Source organism: Orycteropus afer, unplaced genomic scaffold (assembly GCF_000298275.1).
Source record: "Orycteropus afer afer isolate SDZICR_OR568_19922 unplaced genomic scaffold, OryAfe1.0 scaffold00052, whole genome shotgun sequence".
Lineage (NCBI taxonomy): Eukaryota > Metazoa > Chordata > Mammalia > Tubulidentata > Orycteropodidae > Orycteropus > Orycteropus afer.
In genome coordinates, this window is record NW_006921639.1 from 3,185,700 (window position 1) to 3,208,845 (window position 23,146).

The window sequence follows — 23,146 nt, forward strand, 5'->3', positions numbered from 1 at the left end:
TTGAACCGCCAGCCGTCTGGTTAGCAGGCAAGTGTCTTAGCCACTATGCTACCAGAGCTCCCCCCTCCTGCATAGACATACCTAATAGACATACCCATCTAGCCACCTATAGATCAGTGTTTGCCATCACTGACAGTGTAGTACTGTATGTCCAAAAGGGTTCATCTTTGTTGTCTATACCTCCCATGCACCTCTCTATGTCTTCCTCTTCTTCAATGCCACCGTGTTGATCACTCACATTTGTTACCTTGCCCTTCTCTTCACCCAAATAAATACTTGTCTTTACCTATCTAGCAGTTTTCCTTCCCCTCCCCTCCCACCCCTGGCAACCAACAAAGAAAATTTCCTTCCATACAGAATCTCTCCTTGCCTTTTTACAGTAACAGACTAATAGAATATTTGTCTTTCTGTGACTGACTTATTTCACTCAGCATAATGTCCTCCAAGTTCATCCACACAGAGGACCATGTTCATCCACAGCATTTTGCAAATTCTATGTTATTCTTTAGGGTTGCATAGTATTCCATGGTGTGTATGTACCATAGTTTGGTTATCCATTCTCCTCTTGATGGGCACTTAAGTTGTTTCCACCTTTTTACTATTGTGAATAGTGCTGCAATGTATATAGGTGTGCATATATCTGTTCTTGTCCTGGCTCTCACTTCTTTAGGATATATACTTAGTAACATATATCCTAAAGCAATGGCTAGGTCAAATGGTATTTCTAATCCAACTTTTTAAGGAATCACCATACTGCTTTCCACAATGGTTGTATCATTTGACAGTCCCATCAGCAGTGTATGAGAGTCTCAATATCTCCACATCCTTGCCAGCATTTGTTATTTTCTGTCTTATTGAACTTTGCTACTAGTGCTGGGGTAAGATGGTATCTCATTGTTGTTTTGATTTGCATCTCTCTAATGTCTAATGATCGTGAACATTTCTTCATGTGTTTGTTGGCTGCCTGAATATCCTCTTTGGTGAAGTGTCTATTCATATCTTCCACCCATTTTTAATGGGAATTTTTGTCTGTTTGTTGTTGAGGTGTTGGAGTTTTCTATAAAATTTCATGAGAAATCCTTTGTCATATATTGTCTACTAGGTTTTGGCATCAGGGATTGTGACACCTTCTGTTTTGTTCTTTTTCTTCCATATTGCTCTGCCTCTTTGGGGTTTCTTTCCTTTTCGTATGAAGTTAGTCATTAGCATTTACATTTCAGTAATGAATGTTGTTAGGATTTGTACTGTATTGTATTATATCTGTAGGTCTCTTTAAGTAGAATTGACATTACCACTATATTAAATCACTGAATCCATGAACACAGGATGCCTTTCCATTTTTTGTCAGTCTCTTATAGTAGTGTTTTATAATTTTTATTGTATGAGATTTTATTTTCCTGGTTAGGCTAATTCCTAGGCATTTCATTGCTTTTGGGGCTCTTATAAATGGTATTGTTTTCTTGATTTCTATTTGGGAGCAGTCTTTGTTAGTGTAGAGAAACTTCACTGATTTTTGTGTGTTGCTCTTGTACATTGCAACATTGCTAAATTCTTCTATTAGTTCCAGCAGTTTTCTTGTGGAATCTTTAGAGTTTTCTATGTATAGGATCAAGTCACCTGCAAATAGAAATAGTTTGACTTCTTCTTTTCCTATTTGGATAACTGTTACTTCTCTTTCTTGTTTTTTCTTTGGCTAGAACTTACAGTACAATGCTGAATAAGAGTGGTAATAATGAGCATCTTTTTCTCATTCCCATTCTCAGAGAGGAGGTTCTCAGCCTTTCTCCATTGACTATAATGTTAACTGCTGGTTTTGCATATATGCCCTTAATTATGTTGAGAAATTTCCATTCTATTCCTATTTTGCTATGAGTTTTTATTAGAAAAGGGTGTTGAATGTTATGCATTTTCTGCATCAATTGATATGATTATATGTTTCTTTTTCTTATTTTTTATTTATGTGGTAGATTACATTGATTGATTTCTAATGTTGAACCACCCCTGTAGTCCTGGTATGAATTCCACTTGATCATGATGTATGATTTATTTGATATATTGCTGAATTCTTTAAAAAATTCTGTATAGAATTTTGGTGAAAAGTTTTGCATCCATGTTCATGAGGGTCTGTAATTTCCTTGTTTTCGTGATGTATTTGCCTGGGTTAGGTATGAGGGTTATGTTAGGTTCATAGAAAGAGTTTCGTGGTGTTCCTTCTTCTTCTATGCTTCTAAGAGATTGAATAGAATTAGTGTCAACTCTTCTCTGAATGTTTGGTAGAATTCCCTAGTGCAGTCATCTAGTCCTGGGCTTTTTTTGTTATTGCTATTGGCAGTGTTTTGATGACATCTTCATTCTCTTCCTTTGCAATGAGTCTGTTTGAATTTTCTACCTCTGTTTGTGTTAGTTTGGATAGCTAGTGCGTTTCTAGGAATTTGTTCATTTCATCTAGGTTTTCCAATTTGTTGGAGTACAATTTTTCATAGTAATCAGTGTGATCTTCTTCATGTTTGTTGGATCAGTTGTAATGTCATCAATTTCATGACTTAATTTGGTCATTTGTCTCTTTGGACTTTTTTTCTTTTGTCAGTCTAGCCAGTGGTTTGTCTATTTTATTGATCCTTTCAAAGAACCTACTTCTGGTTTTGTTGATTCTTTCTCATGTTTTTCTATTTGGTTTATTTCTGCCCTAATCTTTACTACTTCATTTTTTTCTTGGTAGCTTTTGGCTTCTTTTGATCCTACTTTTCTATCTGTACACCTTATCATTTTAAGTAAATTATTTTGGATTTTTCGTCTTTTTTAATGTGTGCATTATTTTTTTGCCATGATTTTCCATGTCCCGAAGGTTTTAATTTTGCTTTTTATTTCTTCTGTGATCTAAATTTTTTTTTATACATAGCTTAACATCCATGATACAGTCTGTGAAATAGGATGTTATGTGATTTGGATGTTGTGTGAACACTACATTAAAATCTTATGAGCTCACTTCTGGCCATCCTCTTTGTTACTATTGCTGCTGCTACAACTGCTAGTGAAAGTCAGAGAACTGAGCACCAGCAGCAGTGGTGGCTGAAAGGGTAGGGTAGGAGCAGAGTGAGAAGAAGTGAGCAAGGAGAGAGTGAAGCTCACTCAGCTCTGCCCCCTGTTGCAGCCACCTGAGCAGCTGGAGCAGCCAGGCCCTGTAGCCCCCAATGCCACTGTCTGCCCACCTGACCAAGGCTGAGAGCCTGCATCCACAACTACAAACTGCTTCACCTGACTTCATACTACCTGTGACCCAGTGTTTCAAGAATTTGGGTTTGGAGGTCTTTAAAACCATTAGGGGAAAATAGTACACAAAAGGAGAGCTTCTTTGTCTTTTTTTTAAAAAAGCAAATAAAATACCTTATGGGACCATGGGACCATAGACATATATTGTATTGGACATTGCTAGAATGGATGTTAAGTGACATATATCTGTAGTATGTTATTTAGTTTCCCTGTATTTTTTTTTTTTTCCCCTTACCTTTTTCTGTTGATTTCTAGCTTCATACTATTATGGTCAGAGAAGATGCTTTGCATGATTTCAATCTTTTTAAATTTGTTGAGAGTTGTTTTGTATTCTAGCATATGCTGTATTTTGGAAAATGATCCATGTGCACTGAAGAAGAATGTGACGCTGAGTGGAGGGTTTTATATATGTCTGTTAAGACTAATTGGCTTATGATTTTATTTAATTTCTCAGTGTACTTAGAGATCTTCTTTTTAGCTATAATTGTAAGTGGTGTGTTGAAGTCCCCTACTTTGTTGTGGGTTATCTATTTTTCTGTTCATATTAGTAGTATTTGTTTTTTGTATTTTGATGCATTGCTGTTAGATGTGTGTGTTGTGTGTGTGTATATATATATTTATAATTGTTATGTCTTCTTGTTGGATTGGCTCTTTTATTATTATGTAATGCTCTTCTTTATCTCTTGTAATTGATTGTGATTTAATGTAAATTTTATCTGGTATCTATATGGCTACTCCTACTCATTTTTCCCCCTTGTTGTTGTTGTTTCTAGGTGCCATTGAGTTGTCTCTGACTCACAGAGACCCTATGTACAGCAGAATGAAACACTGCCCAATACTGTGTCAGCCCTGTGATCCTTGCTATACCTGAGCCCGTCATTGTAGCCACTGTGTCAATCCATCTTTTTGAGGGCTTTCACCTTTTTCATTGACCCTCCACTTTACGAAGCATAATATCCTTCTGCAGGAAATGGTCCCATCTTACAACATGACCAGAGTACTTAAGATGGCCTGTTCTCTCTTCCAAGGAACATTCCAGCTACACTTCTTCCAGGACAGATTTGTTAGTTCTTTTAGCAGTGCATGGTATTTTCAGCATTCTTCGCCAACACAACTCAAAAACATCAACTCTTCTTTGTTCTTCCTTATCTATTGTCCCCACTCGACGGCACACAACAACAACAACAACAATCTATTGTCCAGCTCTCATATGCATATGAGGTGATTGAAAATACTGTGGCTTGGGTTAGGTGCACCTTAGTCTTCAAGGAAACTTCTTTGCTCTTCAGCACTTGAAAGAGTTCTTTTGCAACAGATCTGCTCAATGCAATATGTCTTTTGATGTCTTGACTGCTGCTTCCATTGGTGCTAATTGTAGAACCAAGTAATATGAAGTCTTTACAACTTCAGTCTTTTCTCCATTTATTGTAATGCTGCTTATTGGTCCAGTTGTGAGGATTTTTGTTTTCTTTATATTGAGGTATAATCCATACTATAGACTGTAGTCTTCAATCTTCATCAGCAAGTGCTTCAAGTCATTCTCACTTTCAGCAAGCGAAGTTGTGTTGTCAGTATATTGCAGGTTGTTAATGAGTCTTCCTCCAATCCAATACACATTCTTCTTCATATAGTCTACATTCTTGGATTATTTGTTCAGCATACAGATTGGATAAGTATGGTGAAAGGATACAACCCTGACACACTCCATTATTAATTTTAAACCATGCAGTGTCCCCTTGTTCTGTTCAAATGACAGCCTCCTGGTCTATGTATAGATTACTCATGAGTATAATTAAGTGTTCTAGAATTCCCATTCTTCTCAATGTTATCCATAATTTGTTATGATCTACACAATCAGATGCTTTTGCATAGTCAATAAAACACAAGTAAACATCTTTCTGGTGTTCTTTTTGAGTCAAGGTCTATGTGACATCAGTACTGATATCCCTCCTTCCACGTCTTCTTTTGGTCCTTTTCACTGGTTCCACAAAATATTTCTCTCTGTCCTTTTATTTTCAGAGTATTTATGCCCTTATTTCTAAGATGTGTTTCTTGTAATAACAAAAGGATGGATCATGGTTTGTTTGTTTTTAAATCCATTCCGCTACTCTCTGCCTTTTGCATGAGATATTTAGACCATTTCCATTTCAAGTTATTACTGAAAATGAAGCATCCACCTCACTCATTTTGCTGTTTGTTTTTTGAATGTTTCATATTCTCTTTGCTTTTTAATTCTGATTTTTCTGTTTTGATTGTATGTGGCTGCTTTTTTGTGATGAGCCTTTTTGCTTTCTTTGCAATAATTTTTCTTGGTCATTATTTAGTGGTTAGCACATCATACAACTTATAATTCCACGAATGTTCAGCATAAGAACAACAATTAACATACAACCTTAACATATTCCAGATATGCTCTTCTCTCCCCTATTTCCATTGATGTGTCTCCATTAACATCAATATATAACCTGTATTCATTAAGTTTATTTTGTGCTTATTTCTTACAAACTTGTTGTTGTCTTGTTTGCAGGATTTAATTATTGAGTTTATTTTCTGAAAATATCATATTTGGTCTTTATGATTGCCCATGTTGTTACATTTTTTGGAGATATCTCTCTCTTATATTTTATTTATTTTATATATTCCTGTGTCTAGATATGAATATGTACTTAATACTCTTACCTTTCCATTCAGAGTACTTCCTTGAGTAACACTTGCAAAGCTGGTCTGGTAGTGGTGAATTTCCAGAACTTCTGTTTGTTTGGGAATGTCTCCATTTCCTCCTTAATTTTTTCAAGTTATGGTTTATTTTTTAATGCTTTTTTAAGATTTTATTGTCATTTGGGTGAAAGTTTATTGAGCATATTGCTTTTCAATTCAGCACTTCATACACACTTTGTTTCTTGACATTGATTTAAATCCTCACAATGTAACAGCATTCTTCCCACTTCCTCCTTGTTGTTATCGTTTCATTTTGCCCTCTTTTCCTATCCATTTTGCCTTCTGAGCTTTATTCCTGAGCAAATCCTGCCCTTTTGATCCTTTATGGTTGATTGTGCTAAGGTGCATATACCTTTTAGGTGTTATTGTTCATCTCATGAGCCTATCTATTGTTTGGCAGAATTTGAGCCATGGGAGTGAGGTCAGTTCCAGGCCTGAAAGGCTACGAAGGGCCATAGTTTTGGGGTAGGATTTCCAATGCAATGTTTAATAGGAGTGGTGACAGAGGGCATCCTTGTCTGGTTCCATTTTGCAAGGGGGAATGCTTTCAGGATCTCTCTGTTGAGAATAATGTTACCCATAGGTTTTGCATATATACCTTTAATTATGTTGAAAAATTTCCCTTTTATTCCTACTTTGCTGAGAGTTTTTATCATTAAGGGGTGTTGGATTTATCAAACACCTTTTCTGCATTGATTAATATGATTATGTGGTTCTTTTATTTATGTGAGGGATTGTGTTGATTGTTTTTCTAATATTGAACCATTCTTGAATAACTAGTATGAATCCCTCTTGGTTGTGATGTATTTTTTTCATACACTGTTGGATTCCCTTGGCTAGGATATTGTTGAAGATTTCTGAATCTATATTCATGAGGGATATTGGTCTATAATTTATTGTTATTATTATTATTACTGTACTTTTGGTACAAATTTACAGGGCAGGGTTTGTTTTACATTCAACATTTTGTGTACATTTGGTTTCACTCCCTGATTACCATCCTCAACCCTAACCTACTCTCCTCCCCTCCCTTCCCTGTAACATCCCCTACTCTGCCCATGGCCCTCATTGTTATGCACTCCTATGTGTTCTGAATTTCCTCCATATGAATGTTGCCACTCTGGTGCCCTGTGGTTGATTGCTCCCAGGAATGCATCTCCATAGAGTATGTGGGTGCATCACCCTGGATTGAGTGGTCTGCATGTATGTCTTGTTAACTATTGGACTAAAAGCCAGCCCCTGGATGTGTATCCCAGGGCCAGAGTATTGGGGGTCCTACCAGACTCCATCTGACCAGTAATTCTGGTCATTATTGTCTTTTTGGATTTTGTTCCACGTCTTTCCTCCCACTCTATCCAGGATCTCCAGTTTTGATCCTTTCCTGAGTGGTTGGCGTTGGTAGCCAGGTACCATCTAGTTCTTCTGGTTTCAAGGTCCATCATGTCTTAGGACTGATTGCTTCCAAATGACCTTGGTTTCTTGCAATCTTCTTTGCTTCCAATGATAGGAGACCTGTATTTTTTTTAATGGTGGTTTTGCTGGGCTATGGTATCATGGTTATGCTTGCTTCATAAAATGAATTTGGGAGTATTCCTTCATTTTCTGTGTTCTAGAATAGTTTGAGTAGAATTGGTGTCAGCTCTTCTCTGAATGTTTGGTAGAATTCTCCAGTGAAGTAGTCTGGGCCAAACCTTTTTCCTTTTTTTTTTGAATACCTGTTTAAATTCTCCTTTTGTTATGGGCCTATTCAAATTTTTTACCTCAGTCTTGTTAGTATAGGAGCTCTGGTGGAGTAGTGCCTAAGGCATTTGACTGCAACCAGAAGTCTGGTGGTTCAAACCCACCAGCCACTCCTTGGTAGGAAGACTGGGCAATATACTTCCATAGATATACTGCCTTGGAAAACCAAGGATGTGTCACTGTGAGGTTATGGGTCTGTTCAGACTTTCTACCTCAGTCTGTGTTAGTTTAGATGAGTCCTGTGTTTCTAGAAATTAGTCCATTTCTTCCAGGTTTTCAAGTTTGTTGGATATAGTTCTTTGTAGTATCCTGTTATTTTCCTCTTTATTTCCGTTGGTTTGGGTAACCTATTTCATTTCTTATTCATGTTATTTGCATCTTATATTTCTTTTAATTAGTCGAATTTGCCACTGGTTTGTCAGTTTTGTTAGTCTATTCAGAGAACCAACTTCTATCTAATCTTATTGATTTTTTCTGTTTCTTTATTTCTGTTCTAATCTTTATTATTTCCTTTATTTGGGAGACTGTGGGATTTTTTTTGTTGATCTTTTTCTAATTTTTGTAGCTGTTTGAATAAGATATTGATTTTGGTTCTTCTTTTTTTGATGTGTGCATTTATTGCTATAAATTGACCTCTGGTTACCACTTTCACTGTGTCTCAATAGTTTTGGTATGTAGTGTTTTCATTCTCATCTTGTTTACTTCTAGGAATTTATTTATTTACTTCACATTTTATTTCTTCTGTTATCCAGCAGTTTTTGAGGTGGATATTATTCAATTTCCATTTTTTTATATTTTTTTCTCCCTGATCTTCCTGTTATTGATTTCTAATTTTATGGCTATTCATGAAGATTTCCAGTAATATATCAGACAATGTTTCATGGAGTAAAGCTTGGAGTAAAGCTTTTGAGACCTTCATTTGCTGTTGGGGTGTGACTCAAAATGGGAAGAAACTGCTGCAAACATTCATTAATAATTGGAACATAGAATGTACAAAGTATGAATCTAGGAAAATTGGAAGTTGTCAATAATGAAATGGAATGGACAATGACTGATATCCTAGGCACTAGTGAGCTGAAATGGGCTGATATGGGCAATATTGAATCAGAAAATCATATAATCTCCAAGGCCAGGAATGACATATAGAAGAGGAATGGCATTGTGTTCATTGTCAAAAAGAACATTTCAAGATTTATTGTAAAGTACAATGCTGTCAGTGATAAGATAATATCCATATGCTTACAAGGAAGACCGGTTAATACTACTATAATTCAAATTTATGTACCAACTGCTAAAGCCAAAGATTAAGATTCTTATCAACTTCTGAAGTTTGAAATTGAGCAAACATGCATGCAAAAGTTGGAAACAAAGAAGAATCATTAGTAGTTGAAAAACATGGCCTTGGTGATGAAAGGGAAGCCAGAGATCACATGATAGAATTTTGCAAGACCAATGAATTATTCATAGCAAATACCTTTCTTCAACAACATAAATGGTGGCTATGTATTTGGACCTTGCTGGATGGAATATGCAGAAATCAGATCTATTACATCTGTGGAAAAAGGTGATGGAGAAGCCCAATATCTTCAGTCAAAACAAGGCCAGGAGTTGATTGTGTAACAGACTGTCAGTTGCTCATACGCAAGTTCAAGTTGAAGCTAAAGAAAATTAAAATAAGTCCATGAGAGAGCCAAAATATGGCCTTGATTATATCCCAACTTCATTTAGAGACCTTTTGAACAACAACAGACTTGATGCATTGAACACCAATGACAGAAGACAAGACAAGTTGTGGGATGACATCAAGAACATCATACAGAAAGAAAGCAAATAGTCATTAAAAAGACAGTAAAGGAAGAAAAGACCAAAATGGATGTCACAGGAGACTCTGTTACTTGCTCTGGAATGTAGAGTATTAAAGTAAGTGGAAGAAATTTTGAAATTAAAGAACTAAACAGAAGATTTCAAAAGGAGCTTGAGAAGTCAAAGTAAAGTATTATAATGAAATCTGTAAAGACCTGAAGTTAGGAAACCAAAAGAGAACAACATGCTCAGCATTTCTCAAGCTGAAAGAACTGAAGAAAAAAGTCAACCCTTGAGTTGCAATATTGAAAGATTCTACGGGCAAAATATTGAACAATGCAGAAAACATCAAAAGAAGATGGAAGGTATACACAGAGTCACTGTATCAAAAAGAATTGGCCAGTGTTCAACTATTTCAGGAGTTAGCATATGATCAAGAACCAATGATATTGAAGAGAGAAGTCCAAGCTGCACTGATGGAATTGACAAAAAACAAGACTTCTGGAATTGACAGAATACTCACTGAGATATTTCAACAAACAGATGCAGCACAGAAGGCACTTGCTTGTTTAAGTCAAGAAATTTGGAAGATAGCTACCTGGCCAACTTACTGGAAGAGATCAATATTCATGTCCATTCTAAAGAAAGGTGATCCAAGAGAATGTGGAAATTATCGAACAATGTCATTGATATCACATGCAAGTAAAATCTTGCTGAAGATAATTAAAAAATGATTGCAGCAGTATATTGACAGGGAACTTCCAGAAATGCAATCTGGATTCAGAAGAGGACATGAAACAAGGGATATCATTGCTGATGTCAGATGGATCTTGTCTGAAAGCAAAGAATACCAGAAACATGTTTGCTTGCTTTCTATTGACTATGCAAAGGCATTTGACTATGTGGATCACAACAAATTATGGATAACATAGCAAAGAATGGGAATTCCAGAACACTTAATTATGCTCATGCGGGACCTGTACACAGACCAAGAGGCTGTCATTCAAACAGATCAAAGGGATATTGTGTGGTTTAAAATCAGAAATGGTGTATGTCAGGGTTATATTCTTTCACCATACTTGTTCAATCTGTATGCTGAGCAAATTATCTGAGAAGCTGGATATATGAAGAAGAATGTAGCATCAGGATTGGAGGAAGAACAATTAACCACCTGTGATATGCAGATGGCCCTGCTTGCTGAAAGTGAAGACGACTTGAAGCACTTACTGAATAAGAGCAAAGACTATAATGTTCAGTATGGATTACACCTTAACATAAAGAAACAAAAATCCTCACAATTGGACCAATAAGCAACATTGTGGTAAACAGAGAAAAGATTGAACTTGTCTGGGATTTCATTTCACTTAGATCCACAGTCAACACCCATGAAGTAGCAGTCAGGAAATCAGATGTCATATTGAACTGGGAAAATCTGCTGCAAAAGACTTTTTAAAGCATTAAGAAGCAAAGATGTCACTTTGAAGACTAAGGTGAGCCAGACCCAGACCATGGTATTTTCAATCACTTCATATGCATGTGAAAACTGAGCAATAAATAAGGAAGACTGATGAAGAATTGATGCCTTTGAGTTGTGGTATTGGTGAAGAATACTGAAAATACCATAGACTGCCAGAAGGCCAAACAAATCTGTCCTGGAAGAAGTGCATCTGAATGATCCTTGGAAGCAATAATGGCCAGAGTTTGTCTTACCTACTGTAGTCATGTTGTTAAAAAGAACTTTATCAGGCTTGGTAAAGTAAAGGGTCAGTGAAGAAAGAGAAGACCTTCAATGACACGGATTGCTTTGTGGCCTAACGTATCATCTGTTCTGGAGAATGATCCATTTATAGTGCAAAAGAATGTGTATTGCATTTTTGTTGGGTAGAGTGTCCTGTATATGTCTATGAGGTAAAGATGGTTAATTGTGTTGTTGAGATAGTCTGTATCTTTGCTAAGTTTCTTTCTAGTTGTTCTGTCTTTCATCAAAATTGTAGGGTTAAAATCTCCTATGGCTATTGTAAGGTTGTTTTCTATTCAATTCTGTTAATGTTTGCTTCATGTATTTTGGGCCTTTTTTATTGGGTGCATAGATATTTATTATGGTTATGCTTTCTTCTTGGATTGACCCTTTTATCATTATATAATGCCCTTCCTTGTCCCTTATGCTGATTTTTGTCTTGAAGTCTATTTTTTCAGAAATCCTTATTGCTACTTCTGATTCTGTTTTTGGTTGCCAGTAACTTGATACATGTTTTCCATCTGTGGTAGTTAAAGTTGTATGTAAACTTGGTTGGACCTGTTTGAGTGGCTGGGCAGCTGGTGGTAGTTATTCCCTATGAGAAGACTGGCAATCAATTCCATGGTGGGATCTACCACAAGCAGTTGAGTAGCTGCCTTTGGGATGTGGTCTGCTTCCTGTATATAAGGAGAAGCCTTGGGGATAGTCTCGAGCTTATGGCACCTTGAACCCTGCACGCAGCTGTGTCATTGTTCAGCAGACTGCCATGGTCTGCCAACCTTGAGACTTATAATGGACTTGAATTAATGGCCTGCCATGTGATTTGGTAATATCAGGATTGTGCCTTTTTATTTGTCAAACTTGGGCTTGGCAGCCTCAGCAGCCAGCAGCTGTCTGAGTGAATAAAAGCATCTAGCTTCAGTGGGCCGGAAGCTGGAGGCAGAGCTGAAGCTCTAGGCTAAGGGGCTTTCACCCAGCCCCTAGAGCCTGGCACTTTGAACTTGGACTTAAAGCCTCTGAACTGTCAGAGAATAAACTCCTGTTTGTTAAGACCATCCCATTTGTGGTATATTCTTGTCAGAGCAGCACTGTTGTTGTTGTTGTTATGTGCCGTCGAGTCGGTCCCGACTCATAGCGACCCCTCCTTGGGTTTCCAAGGCAGTATCACTGCGGAAGTAGGATTGCCCAACCTTCCTTCCGAGGAGTGGCTGGTGGGTTTGAACCGCCAGCCGTCTGGTTAGCAGGCAAGTGTCTTAGCCACTATGCTACCAGAGCAGCACTAGGTAACCACAACAGAATTTGGTACTGAGAGAGTGGGGTTCTGCTCTGACAGATACCAAAAATGTGGAAACAGGAGTGGAGTGTGTCCTTGACCTGAGACCCTGGCAGAGAGACCCCAGCATACGAGAGATGGCAGGAGCAGAGCCAGAAGACTGGTTGAGAGATTCTGGGAGAGAGATCAGCATGAAAGATGGCAGTAGCAGAGCCCAGAGACAGGCATTAAACAGCAACAGGCTTACCAGCCCACAGAAGAGAAAGCCGGGTGCCATTGCACAGGCATCTTCCTGGCAGAATGAGTTGCCTTTGGGCATTAATTGGTAGAATAGACTGACTTGAAATGGAGTAGCATGTTGGCTGGTCCATCGAGCAAGAAAGCTGAGTGCTTTTTGGGCAGGAAGATTTCCTGTGGAGTGGATTGCCTTCGGCATTAATTGGCAGAAGGAGAGAGACTAAAGAAATGGAAGCAGAGCTGCCTCAGCCTGAAAGGGTAGGACCATGGCCTTTGGGGGTGGAACCACCACAGCCCCCTAGGTTTCAAAGAGCCAGGCCTTCATCAACTTGGTTCTAGAGTGTGGGGCTGCTCGTTCATGTGAGCCCGTGGGATGGAGCCACAGCTGCTGCCTGAGAGTGAGGGGGCAGGGCTGCCATGCTCAAGAGGGAGAGAAACAGGGCGCCATGGCAAGGGGGTGAGGTTGCCACTCAGGAACTAAGGGACTGGAGCCACCCAGTGAAGGAGATCTGTGTAGATGTCACCCACTGAAGAACTATACAGGTGCCAAAGTTGACAAGGGGTGGAATTGTGGTAGTTAAAGTTGTGTGTTAACTTGGTTGGGCCTGGTTGAGTGGCTGGGCAGCTGGTGGTAGTTATTCCCCATGATGAGACTGTCAATCAATTCCATGGTGGAATCTACCACAAGCAGCTGAGTAGCTGCCTTTGGGATATGGTCTGCTTCCTGTATATAAGGAGAAGCCTTGGGGATGTTGTTGTTATATGCCGTTTAGTCAGACCCGACTCATAGTGACCCCTCCTTGGGTTTCTGAGGTGGTATCTCTATGGAAGTAGATTGCCCAACCTTCCTTCCAAGGAATGGCTGGTGGATAGTTTTGAGCTTATGACATCTTGAACCACGAATGTAGCCGTGTTGTTGTTCAGCAGACTGCCATGCTCTGCCAACCTTGGGACTTACAATGGACTTTAATTAATGGTCTGCCGTGGGATTTGGTAATATCGGGATTGTGCGTTTTATTTGTCAGCCTTGGGATTGGCAGCCTCAGCAGCCAGCAGCTGTCTGAGTGAAGAAAAGCCTCTAGCTTCAGTGGACCAAGAGCTGGAGGCAGAGCTAAAGCCCAAGGCTGAGGGGCTTTCACCCAACCCCTAAAGCCTCCAAACTGTCAGAGAATAAACTCCCGTTTGTTAAGAACATCCCATTTGGGGTATATTCTTGTCAGGGTGGCACTAGGTAACCAGAACATCATCTTTTTTTTTTTTTTTTTTTTTTTGTCTTTGTGTCTGTTCTGCTGCTCCTGGCCCACTGGAGCTAGAGGCATTTCTTCACTCAGACAGCTGCTGGCTGCTGAGACTGAGAAGCCTCAAGGTTGACAAGTAAAAAGGCACAGTCCCAACCTTACCAAACCACGCGGCAGGCCATTAACTTAGGTCCATTGTAAGTCCCAAGGTTGGCAGAGCATAGCAGGCTGCTGAGCAATGATACAGCTATATACAGGGTACAAGCATGCCATAGACCATTCCCAAGGCTTCAAATATACAGGAAGCAGACCACATCCCAAAGGCAGCTACTCAGCTGCTTGTGGTACATCTCACCATGGAGTTGATTGCCAGTCTCCTCATGGGGAATAACTACTATCAGCTGCCCAGCCATTCAACCAGGCCCAGCCAAGTTGACACACAACATAACCACCACAGTGTCTATGGTGAGTATCTTCTAGGCAGCATATTGATGGTTCTTGTTTTTTTTTTATCCATTCCCTCACTCTCTTTCTCTTGACTGGTGCATCTAATTCATTCACATTCAATGTAATTATGACAGGTATGAATTTAGTGCTATAATTCTTTTGTGTTTTTTATTGTGATGTTGATGTTCCCTTTGTTCCAAATATTTTTCTGTGCTGAATTCATTTAGTTATCAGATGTTCTTTCAATTTCTTCATTGTTGTTGATTTTGTGTTTACTAAGTCCATGAATTTCTTATTTCTTATTTGAGTTTGATGGCTTATTAATTTTCTTTGTGGTTACCCTATAACAAATTTTTCTCTTCCTAAGTTTGAAAAGGAGCTCTGGTAGCATAGTGCCTAAGGCACTTGACTGCTAAGCAGAAGCCTGGCAGTTCAAACCCACCAGCCACTCCTTGGAAAGAAGGTTGGGCAATCTACTTCCATAGAGATACCTCCTCAGAAACCCAAGGAGGGGTTGCTATGAGTCAGGGCCGACTTGATGGCACATAACAACAACACAAAAAAGTTTGAAAGTCTGTTCTATCTTGATATCTTCTCCATTTGGAAAGTCTGTGATTATATAATTTATTCCCTCTTTTTACTTTTCAGTTATTGTCATTTACAGATTGATACCCCTGGTTGTCTATTTTCAGTCCTGTAAGCATATTTTAATTTTGAAAAATTTTTTTTCTGGGTTTGTCTGTGGGAGATGTTGTCATGTGTTTTAATCTTAGGCTTTTGTATTCTGTTGTTGGTTTTCTGTCTGAAGGATTCCCTTTAGCATTTCTTGTAAGGTTGGTGTGATTTTTACACATTCTTTTAATTTCTGTTTATCTGGAAACGTTCTAATTTTGCCATCATATTAAAAGGACAGTTTTGCTGGATATATAATTCTTGGTTGGCATTTTTTTTTTCTTTTTGCCATTCAAAGTCTTATATATGTCATACCATTACATTCTTGCTTTCATTGTTTCTACCAATAAATCACAGCTCAGTCTTATTATTTGCCCTTTGAAGGTAACATTTTATTTTTTCCTGAACTGATCTCTAGATTCTTTCTTTGTGTTTGGTTTCTAGCAAGTTTGATTATGGTATGTCCTGGTGACTTTTTTGGGGGATTTATCTTGTATGGGCTTCATTGAGCTTCTTGGATGGATATCTTTTCATCTTTCATGATATTAGGGAAAGTTTCTGAAAGCAAGTCTTTAACGATTTTCTATGCCCCTCCTCTTGTTTTGGAATGCCTATCACACATAGGTTATTCCTCTTGATACTGTTCTATATAACTCTCAGGTTTCTTCATTTTTTTTTTCTGAGTTTTCCTCATACAAAATGGTTTTACAGGATTTTTCTTATAGTTGGCTTATTCATTCTTCAGTTGATTAGATCCTAGTCTTTTCTTCTTCTAATGTGTTATCTAGCGCCATAATTTTAATGTTAATCTTCTGGATCTGTAATTGCTGTTTTCATGTAATTTCTAATTGTCTATTTACTTTTTTCATTTTGCTTTTCAATTGTTTTCCTGAATTCTTTTAGGGTACTCTCTTTGTTTTCCTTGATTTTGTTTGTGGTTTCCTTGAACTCTTGGAAGGCTGTGTGTGTGTGTATGTTTGTGATATATTTATATTCCTTATCAGGTAATTCTATTACCTGTTCTTCCTCGAGGAGGTTTCCTAGGTTTTTATTTTGGTCACTTGCTTGTGCTATCTTGACCTGTTTCTTTATTTGAATTGAAATTGTCTGTTGTCTCCAAGACATTTTGGAATTGTTTTTATTTGTTGTTTATATGTTGGTTTGTTTTACCCTGATTTTTTGTTTGGCTTTGTTGATTATCTTGGTGGGAGACTTACATTTTTAGATGCCAGTTTGGCAACATTGGGTTACTTCCCTACTCTACTATCTCTAGATGGGTGGAGTAACTGGCAGGAATGTGGATGTGGGCATTTATTTGTTGGTTGTGAAGAGGTGGTGCAGGTGAGATGAGTAGGTGATGTCCACTGTCTGTCATTGATTGAGTGGTGTAGAAGTGGGTGGAGACACTTGCCTATTGGGTGGCCTGGTAGTTGGTAGTTGTAGTAGGTATGGCTGACTAGTAGAGAATTAATGTCTGCCTCCAGGTGAATGGTACAGGGAAAAATAAAAAGAAGAAAAAATAAAAAGGGGAATGGATGAGAAGAAAGATGGGGAAAAATAAAAGAAGAAAAGGAGGAGGGAGAAATAAACAAATAAAAAGGAAGAAATAATGTAAAAAAGAGATGAAAAAAAGGGAGGGGCTGTTGCATTTATGGTCAGCCAACAGCAATGACAGCTGGGGTTTGTGATGTGATCCATGGGAGTGTGTACCCTTGGAGGGGGTGAGAGCCTGGTGTGCATGTGTGCCTCCAACAGGGGAGGCCATAGGAATCTTGTGTTCAGTGAGAGTAAGACCTGTCAATGACATAGGTGCAGGCAGGCACATCTGCACACACTGGCTCTGTCTGCTTTGGGCACATAGGACTTTGGGCTGGGCTATTGGTGGGAGGAGGTAGCACAAGGCAGCAGCCAGATTGAAGTGTTGGGGGGGTGTCCTTAGCAACTGGATTGATGGATGTAGGAAGGGGGCTCATCCCTGCTCACCAGGAAGTTGTGGTAGAAAAGGCAGAGAAAACACTTCTCTGGTCATGATCCACTGGCATGGACCTTGTCCATTTCTGGGTGCATGCAGCCAATTATCCAATTCCTGCCAAGACTCAATCAAGTAGGGAGCTGCCCCAAGTCCAGTATCTCAAATTTCCACCCCACAGTCCTTTGCCCTCACCTGGGCCCCCAACTGAAATGACTAGTGTTAACTAGTAGTGAATTTCTTCATCCTCCTTCATTGGCTCCCTCCTTGCTCTGTGGTCACCTATGCCACTGAGAATCTCACCAATTTCCCTGCTCATTCCTCTCCCAGATCTAGGGCATATTTTGCTTACCTTGATTCACTCCAGAGCTGTCTACACTGTGTCTGTTCTAGTGTTGATTTTGTGACTTTGGTTTCTCCTCATCCATGTATGATTCCTTCTGTGTCTCTAAACGGCCATGCTTCATCAGGCCCCAGCTTCTTCTCTCTCTCCAGTCATTATCCTTGCTCTGTCTCCCTTTCCAATTGGCACATAATCTAATTCTTTATCCTCTCATTTGTTGCTCAGAGTTCCAGGATCACCATTTGTATTTGTTTCTTTCTATTTTTCTGTTTTTTTCTTATAGAAGAATTGGTCACAGTGTGTCACCAGGATACCATCTTGTCTTTGCCTCTTCTCCTTCTCATTTTTGAATGGCAACTTTTCTGGGTAAAGAATTCTTGTTTATCAATTGCTTTCTTTCACTATTTTATACATGTCTGGTGGTGTAATGCCTAAGGCATTTGACCACTGGTTCAAACTCACCAGCCACTCCTCAGAAAGAAGACTGAGCAATCTACTTCTATAGTGACACTGCCTCAGAATCCAAGGAAGGGTTGCTATGAGTTGGATCCAACTCGATGGCAGTGAGTTTGGTTTTTGGTTTGGTATTGTCTTCTAGCTTCTAGAATTTCTGAGTGAAAATCCACACTGATTTTTATGAGAACTCCATGGTGTATTATATTGCATCCTTGTCACTTTCAAAATTCTCTCCTTGTTTTTGTTTCCAAGAAGTTTGTCAAGATGTGGCATGGAGTTGATTTTTTTTGTCTTGTTTGATTGGGATTTATGTAGTTTGCTATACTTGTAGGCTTGGTTCTCTGTTCAAGTCTGGAAAATTCTCTTTGATTATCTCTTGGAAAATTGTTTCTATGCCTTTATCATTGTCATGATGCTCTGGGATTTCAATAATTATAATGTTATATTTCTTAATTGAACTCCACATTTCCTTTTCAGTTTGCTTACTTTTCTTTGTTTTTTTTTGTCTTGAAAATTTGATAAGTTCAGTTGATTTGTCTTACAGTTAATATATTTTGTCTACCAGTTCATTTATTCTGTCTTTTATCTGTTTGACTCTATTGTTGAGTGTTTCTCTTGATTTTTCTAATTTAGTTGCTTTATTCTTCAGTTTGATTAGTTCTCTTTCTTTCTTTCTCTCTTTTTTGTTTTCAATTTCCTTGTTTGGTCTCTCACTTTGTTCCTCCATTTGTTTTCCAATCTCTGCTGGTTTGTTTTCTTTAAACATATTTAGCATCATAGTCTTTGCATTACTCTGGCCTCCATAGGAGAAATTTCTTCTGCATGTTCTGCTTTTGATGTTTTGTTTTTCTATTTACTTTTTAAAATATGGGCCATTATTTATTTATTAACTTTAAATTTTATATTCTGTTTTTTGTAAGAACATTTTCTGTTTGGGTGTTCTGGTAGTGCAGCAGCCAAGTTTCTGGCTGCCAACTGAAAGGCTGGGGCCTGCACCCACTAGCTACTCTTTGGGAGAAAGATATGGCAGCCTGCCTCAGCAAAGACTCACCATCTTGGGAAGCTCACAGGGGAACTCCACTCCATCCCACAGGATCTCTATGAGTCAGAATTGACCCAGTGGCATTGGTGTCTTCTCTTGAGATCCACTAAAGTATACTAAAGTTAAAAGTCCCCCCCCCCCATACTGACTCAGTAGTTCTGGATGCTTGATTTCTGAAATTCAATATGCATACATGGGAGGTGGCATAGCTGCAGAAGCTGATGTAAGTTGTGAGGCTCAACTTTCCTGTGGCAAATGTGGGGAACACTCTATGTCTTTCCTTCATGGGCACTCCTGCTCAGGCTCTCCCATGACGTTCTACTGTGGGCAAGGAGCCAGCCATATCCCTCAATGTCCCTTGGCAGGCTAAAGTACTCCTGTCACACAGTCATCTTTGAGGTTCTTCCTGGTCTTAGTGTCTATCCATCTCAGGCCTCAGAGAGATTCAGTAGCACTCTCATGCAGCACTACAGTCTCCCCTTGTCCCTTTCCATTTGCATAGCCCACTCCCATGACCAATTTTTGCCACCCTAAAAAATCAGGCTACATCTTCCTCAGAAATGTTACCCAGCTCCATCCCAAAATAAAGCAATGAGTGAGTATCCCCAGTGTTAATGGGTAGGTTCTCCCAGCATCTGTGCTGATCCCATTCTTCTTCTCCCCTACTTCTGGTCTCACCCCAACTTTCTAACACTTCAGCTGCCATCCAGAGATCTGAGATCTCAGCCTGTGCTTGTTTTTATTTATTGTTTGGCGGGTTAGTTACTGGGGAAGTAAATGGGAAAGTCCACTCACTTCCTCATCTTGCACCTCATATGTAATTTAAGTGTTCTAGTAGCCATATTAAAAAAATACAAAAAGAAACAGGTTAAAGAAATACATTATTATTATTATATAATATATATATGTTTACACTACCAAGGAACTTTATGTTATATACATATTGTATATTATTTAATCCAATATATCCAAAATACTACCATTTCAACACAAAATTTTACATTTTTGGTGTGTGCTAAGGCTTTGAAATCCGATGTGTACTTTATACTCACAGCACATCTTAATTTAGACCAGTCACATTTCAAGTGCTTCATTTGACACCACCACCACAGTAAGCTTTCACCTTACTCACACCCTGGGCAGTTGACTCTTCTGATAGACATCTATCTGCAGGAAATAGAAAATAGAAACTTCCAATGTAATTTCCTAACTTCTAGATATAGGCAGGAAAAATGACCTTCAGGATTATTATTAAGGATTATTATTTTTCATCTTCAGGAGCAACTGTTAAGAATCTTCAGGCCTTCCAAGTCCTGCAAAATGTCTTCCACAAAGCCAGAAACCCCATCCTCTGCTCACAAGTCTTATCAGCCATCAGAACCATGTGGACCTGGAATGCACGCAACTTCTTCCTGCTGGAATGGACCCTGCAGCCTATCTCACAGTTTGTGGAGCTCTTGCACCTGAAACCGACCTCAGTGCAAACACAGTTCTTCCAGCTACTGGAGGCACTGGTGTTTGAGCTATACTATGTGCCACATGAAATCCTGAGGAAGGTTCAGCACCTGATCAAGGAGAGCCCTGAGTCCTCCTGTACACTTGCTGCCCTGCAGAGCATCCATAAGATCACAAGTGGGGACCCATTCTTCACTGATATCTTCCAGGACTCAGGGCTCCTGGGCCTGCTGCTGGCCCAGCTGCGGAAGCGAGCCAAGATCATGAGGAAGTCAGGTGTGGCTGAGGAGCACCAGGAGGGTGGGCAAATAATATGGAGTTAGTGTTAGCCAAGTCTGGGTCTATGTGTTCCCTCTACATATAAACATAACACAGACGAGGATGGCACCTATGTCACCAGGTGCTATGAAGGCCAAAGAAGGTAACCATAGAGCAATATATTTTCCCAGTGCTACTTCTCAGAGGTAACAAAAGAAGGTGCTTCTTTATGTTCTATAACTGACCTGATGTTTCTCAGGTAGACGTGAGAGGGGTAAGCATCATTTTAAAAAAGCTTCTTGGGCTCAGACATCTCTTGCCCTAGATATCATGAGCATATAAATGGAGAGTAGCAGGGAGGCTGACAGCACTTCAGTGAAGCAAAAGGGAGCTGGGAGAGGCCTGCTGTCTGGCTGGGGTCAGGTGAGATAAGGCTGCTTGTTCACCTGTTGCAGTTGGGCCATGATGGTCTTCTATTTGGCGTCTGGACCACCAGAGTCTTATTGCCCTCTAAGTCTTCGCCAGACCCTGTGTGCCTTCTGGGCTGTACACTGTGGTTGCTTGGAAAGGTCCTCTACCCCTACCTCTGCTCCTATACCTATGCCTACCAACCTGAGTGAACTCCACCTTCCCTACAGGGCATTTAGGATCTCTTCCATCCATGTGGGAGTATAGAATGATGCAGGGTTCTGGCCTGGGTTCTCTCACTTCCTAATCATACTGTGTGCCATATACTCCTCTGGGGCCACCAGTAATCAGTTGTCCTCACGTTGACCCTGCCTCATGGTGACCTCACATGTGTCAGAGTAGGACTGTGCTCCACAGGGTTTTTGATGGCTTATTCTTCAGAAGTAGATTGCCAGGCTTTTCTTTTGTGGTACTTCTGGGTGAACTTGAACCTCCAACTTTTAGGTTAGCAGCCAAGCAGGTTAACTGTTTGTACCATTCAGTGACTCCATACTGTCCTCTGAAACTTTCATTTCTAATTTGACTGCTAGCCAGAAGTCTGGCAGTTCAAACCCACCTGACACTCCTCAGAAGGAAGGTTAGGCAATCTACTTCTGTAGTGATACTGCCTTGGAGACCCAAGGAGGGGGGTCACTATGAGTCAGATCTGACTTGATGGCAGTGAATTTTATTTTATTTTTTCCAAATACGAAGGAGAGTGTGAAGACTCTTTTTTGCCCATTTGGGCTTTCCTCTAATCTGTCTACACCTGCCTCTGGGAGGCCAGCCTGGAAGAGGGATGCTCAACACATGTGTCTGACCAGTATTCCGCTCCCTGCTTTCTGTCTTTTCTCCTCCCTCTGCACTGGCAGGAAGGGCCCTGGGGCTCTTTAACATCGGCTGCTTTTGGAATTCTGTTTAAGACATAGCCAAAGTTATTCATTGCTCTGCTTCTCAGGCCTCTCTAGCCAAAGGAGCTGAAGGAAAGTACATGGGCATGGAAGCCAGAAAGCCCTGGCCTAGGGTCCTGGCTGAGTCACTTAGGAGCTCAGGATCCCTAAGAAATTTACTTAACCTCTGTGAGCCTGTGCCCTCCTCTGTATATGGTTGTAATACTATCTATATTATAGGAATGTTGTGAGAATTAAATAAAGTAATATCTGAAAAGGATGCATTGCTGTACCCTGTGCCAGGCTCAAGGTACTGAAAGAAATATTAGCCACCTTATCCTATAGGTTCTGTGCTACTGCATAGGAGACTGAGATGGTCGCTCTGTAGGAGCTTAGATATCTTTGGGAAGAGCCAGGCCCTCCCTGGGCATGTTTTCAAATAATATGCAGATTGAGGATTAGGAAGCTCCCAGGATTCTCCAAGTGCTCTGGCTTCCTAGGTCCCAGGAATATGTTCCCGTCTCTTCTTTCTTAAACCCTATCTTCTTGCCTTAAATCTTATTGTGAATGAAGTTACCATATTGTATTTCCAGCTTTTATTGGTGTTAGCTGGAAATACAATATGGTAACTTTTGTCCAGTGTTTCTGTGGTATCTTACGGTGTATCGCTTTTTCTTTTTTATTCAAGATTTTATTTTTCAGAGAAATTTTAGGTTTGCAGAGAAATTTTATAGAAAGTACAGAGTTTGCATATATCCTCCCTACATACGGCTTCTCCTATTATTAACATCTTGTATTTGTGTAATACATTTTTTACCACTAATTAACCAGTATTCATACAACATTAACTAAACCTCATAGAGTCCATTGTGTTGTATAGTCCTATGAATTTTTGACAAATGCATGTGTCCACCACTATAGCATTATACAGTAAAGTTTCACTGCCTTAAAAATGCCCTGTGCTCTACCTGTTTATCCCTTCCCCATCCCCAAACCATTGTCAACTTCTGATTTTTCTAAAGAATTTCTTATTATGGTGGGTATAATATATATATATATATAGGAGCTCTGGTAGCATAGTGGCTAAGACACTTGCCTGCTAACCAGAGGGCTGGCGGTTCAAACCCACCAGCCACTCCTCGGAAGGAAG

General features: G+C 39.5%; 1 protein-coding gene across 1 annotated transcript in view; it reads left to right on the forward strand.

Moving 5' to 3' along the window:
- WDFY4 (WDFY family member 4) overlaps window positions 1-23,146 on the forward strand; it is a 532,480-nt gene that overhangs the window by 57,782 nt on the left and 451,552 nt on the right. The window contains exon 8 of the mRNA XM_042780664.1: window positions 20,225-20,677. Coding sequence (XP_042636598.1) covers window positions 20,225-20,677 — 453 coding nt within the window. The remainder of the gene's footprint in view (window positions 1-20,224; window positions 20,678-23,146) is intronic.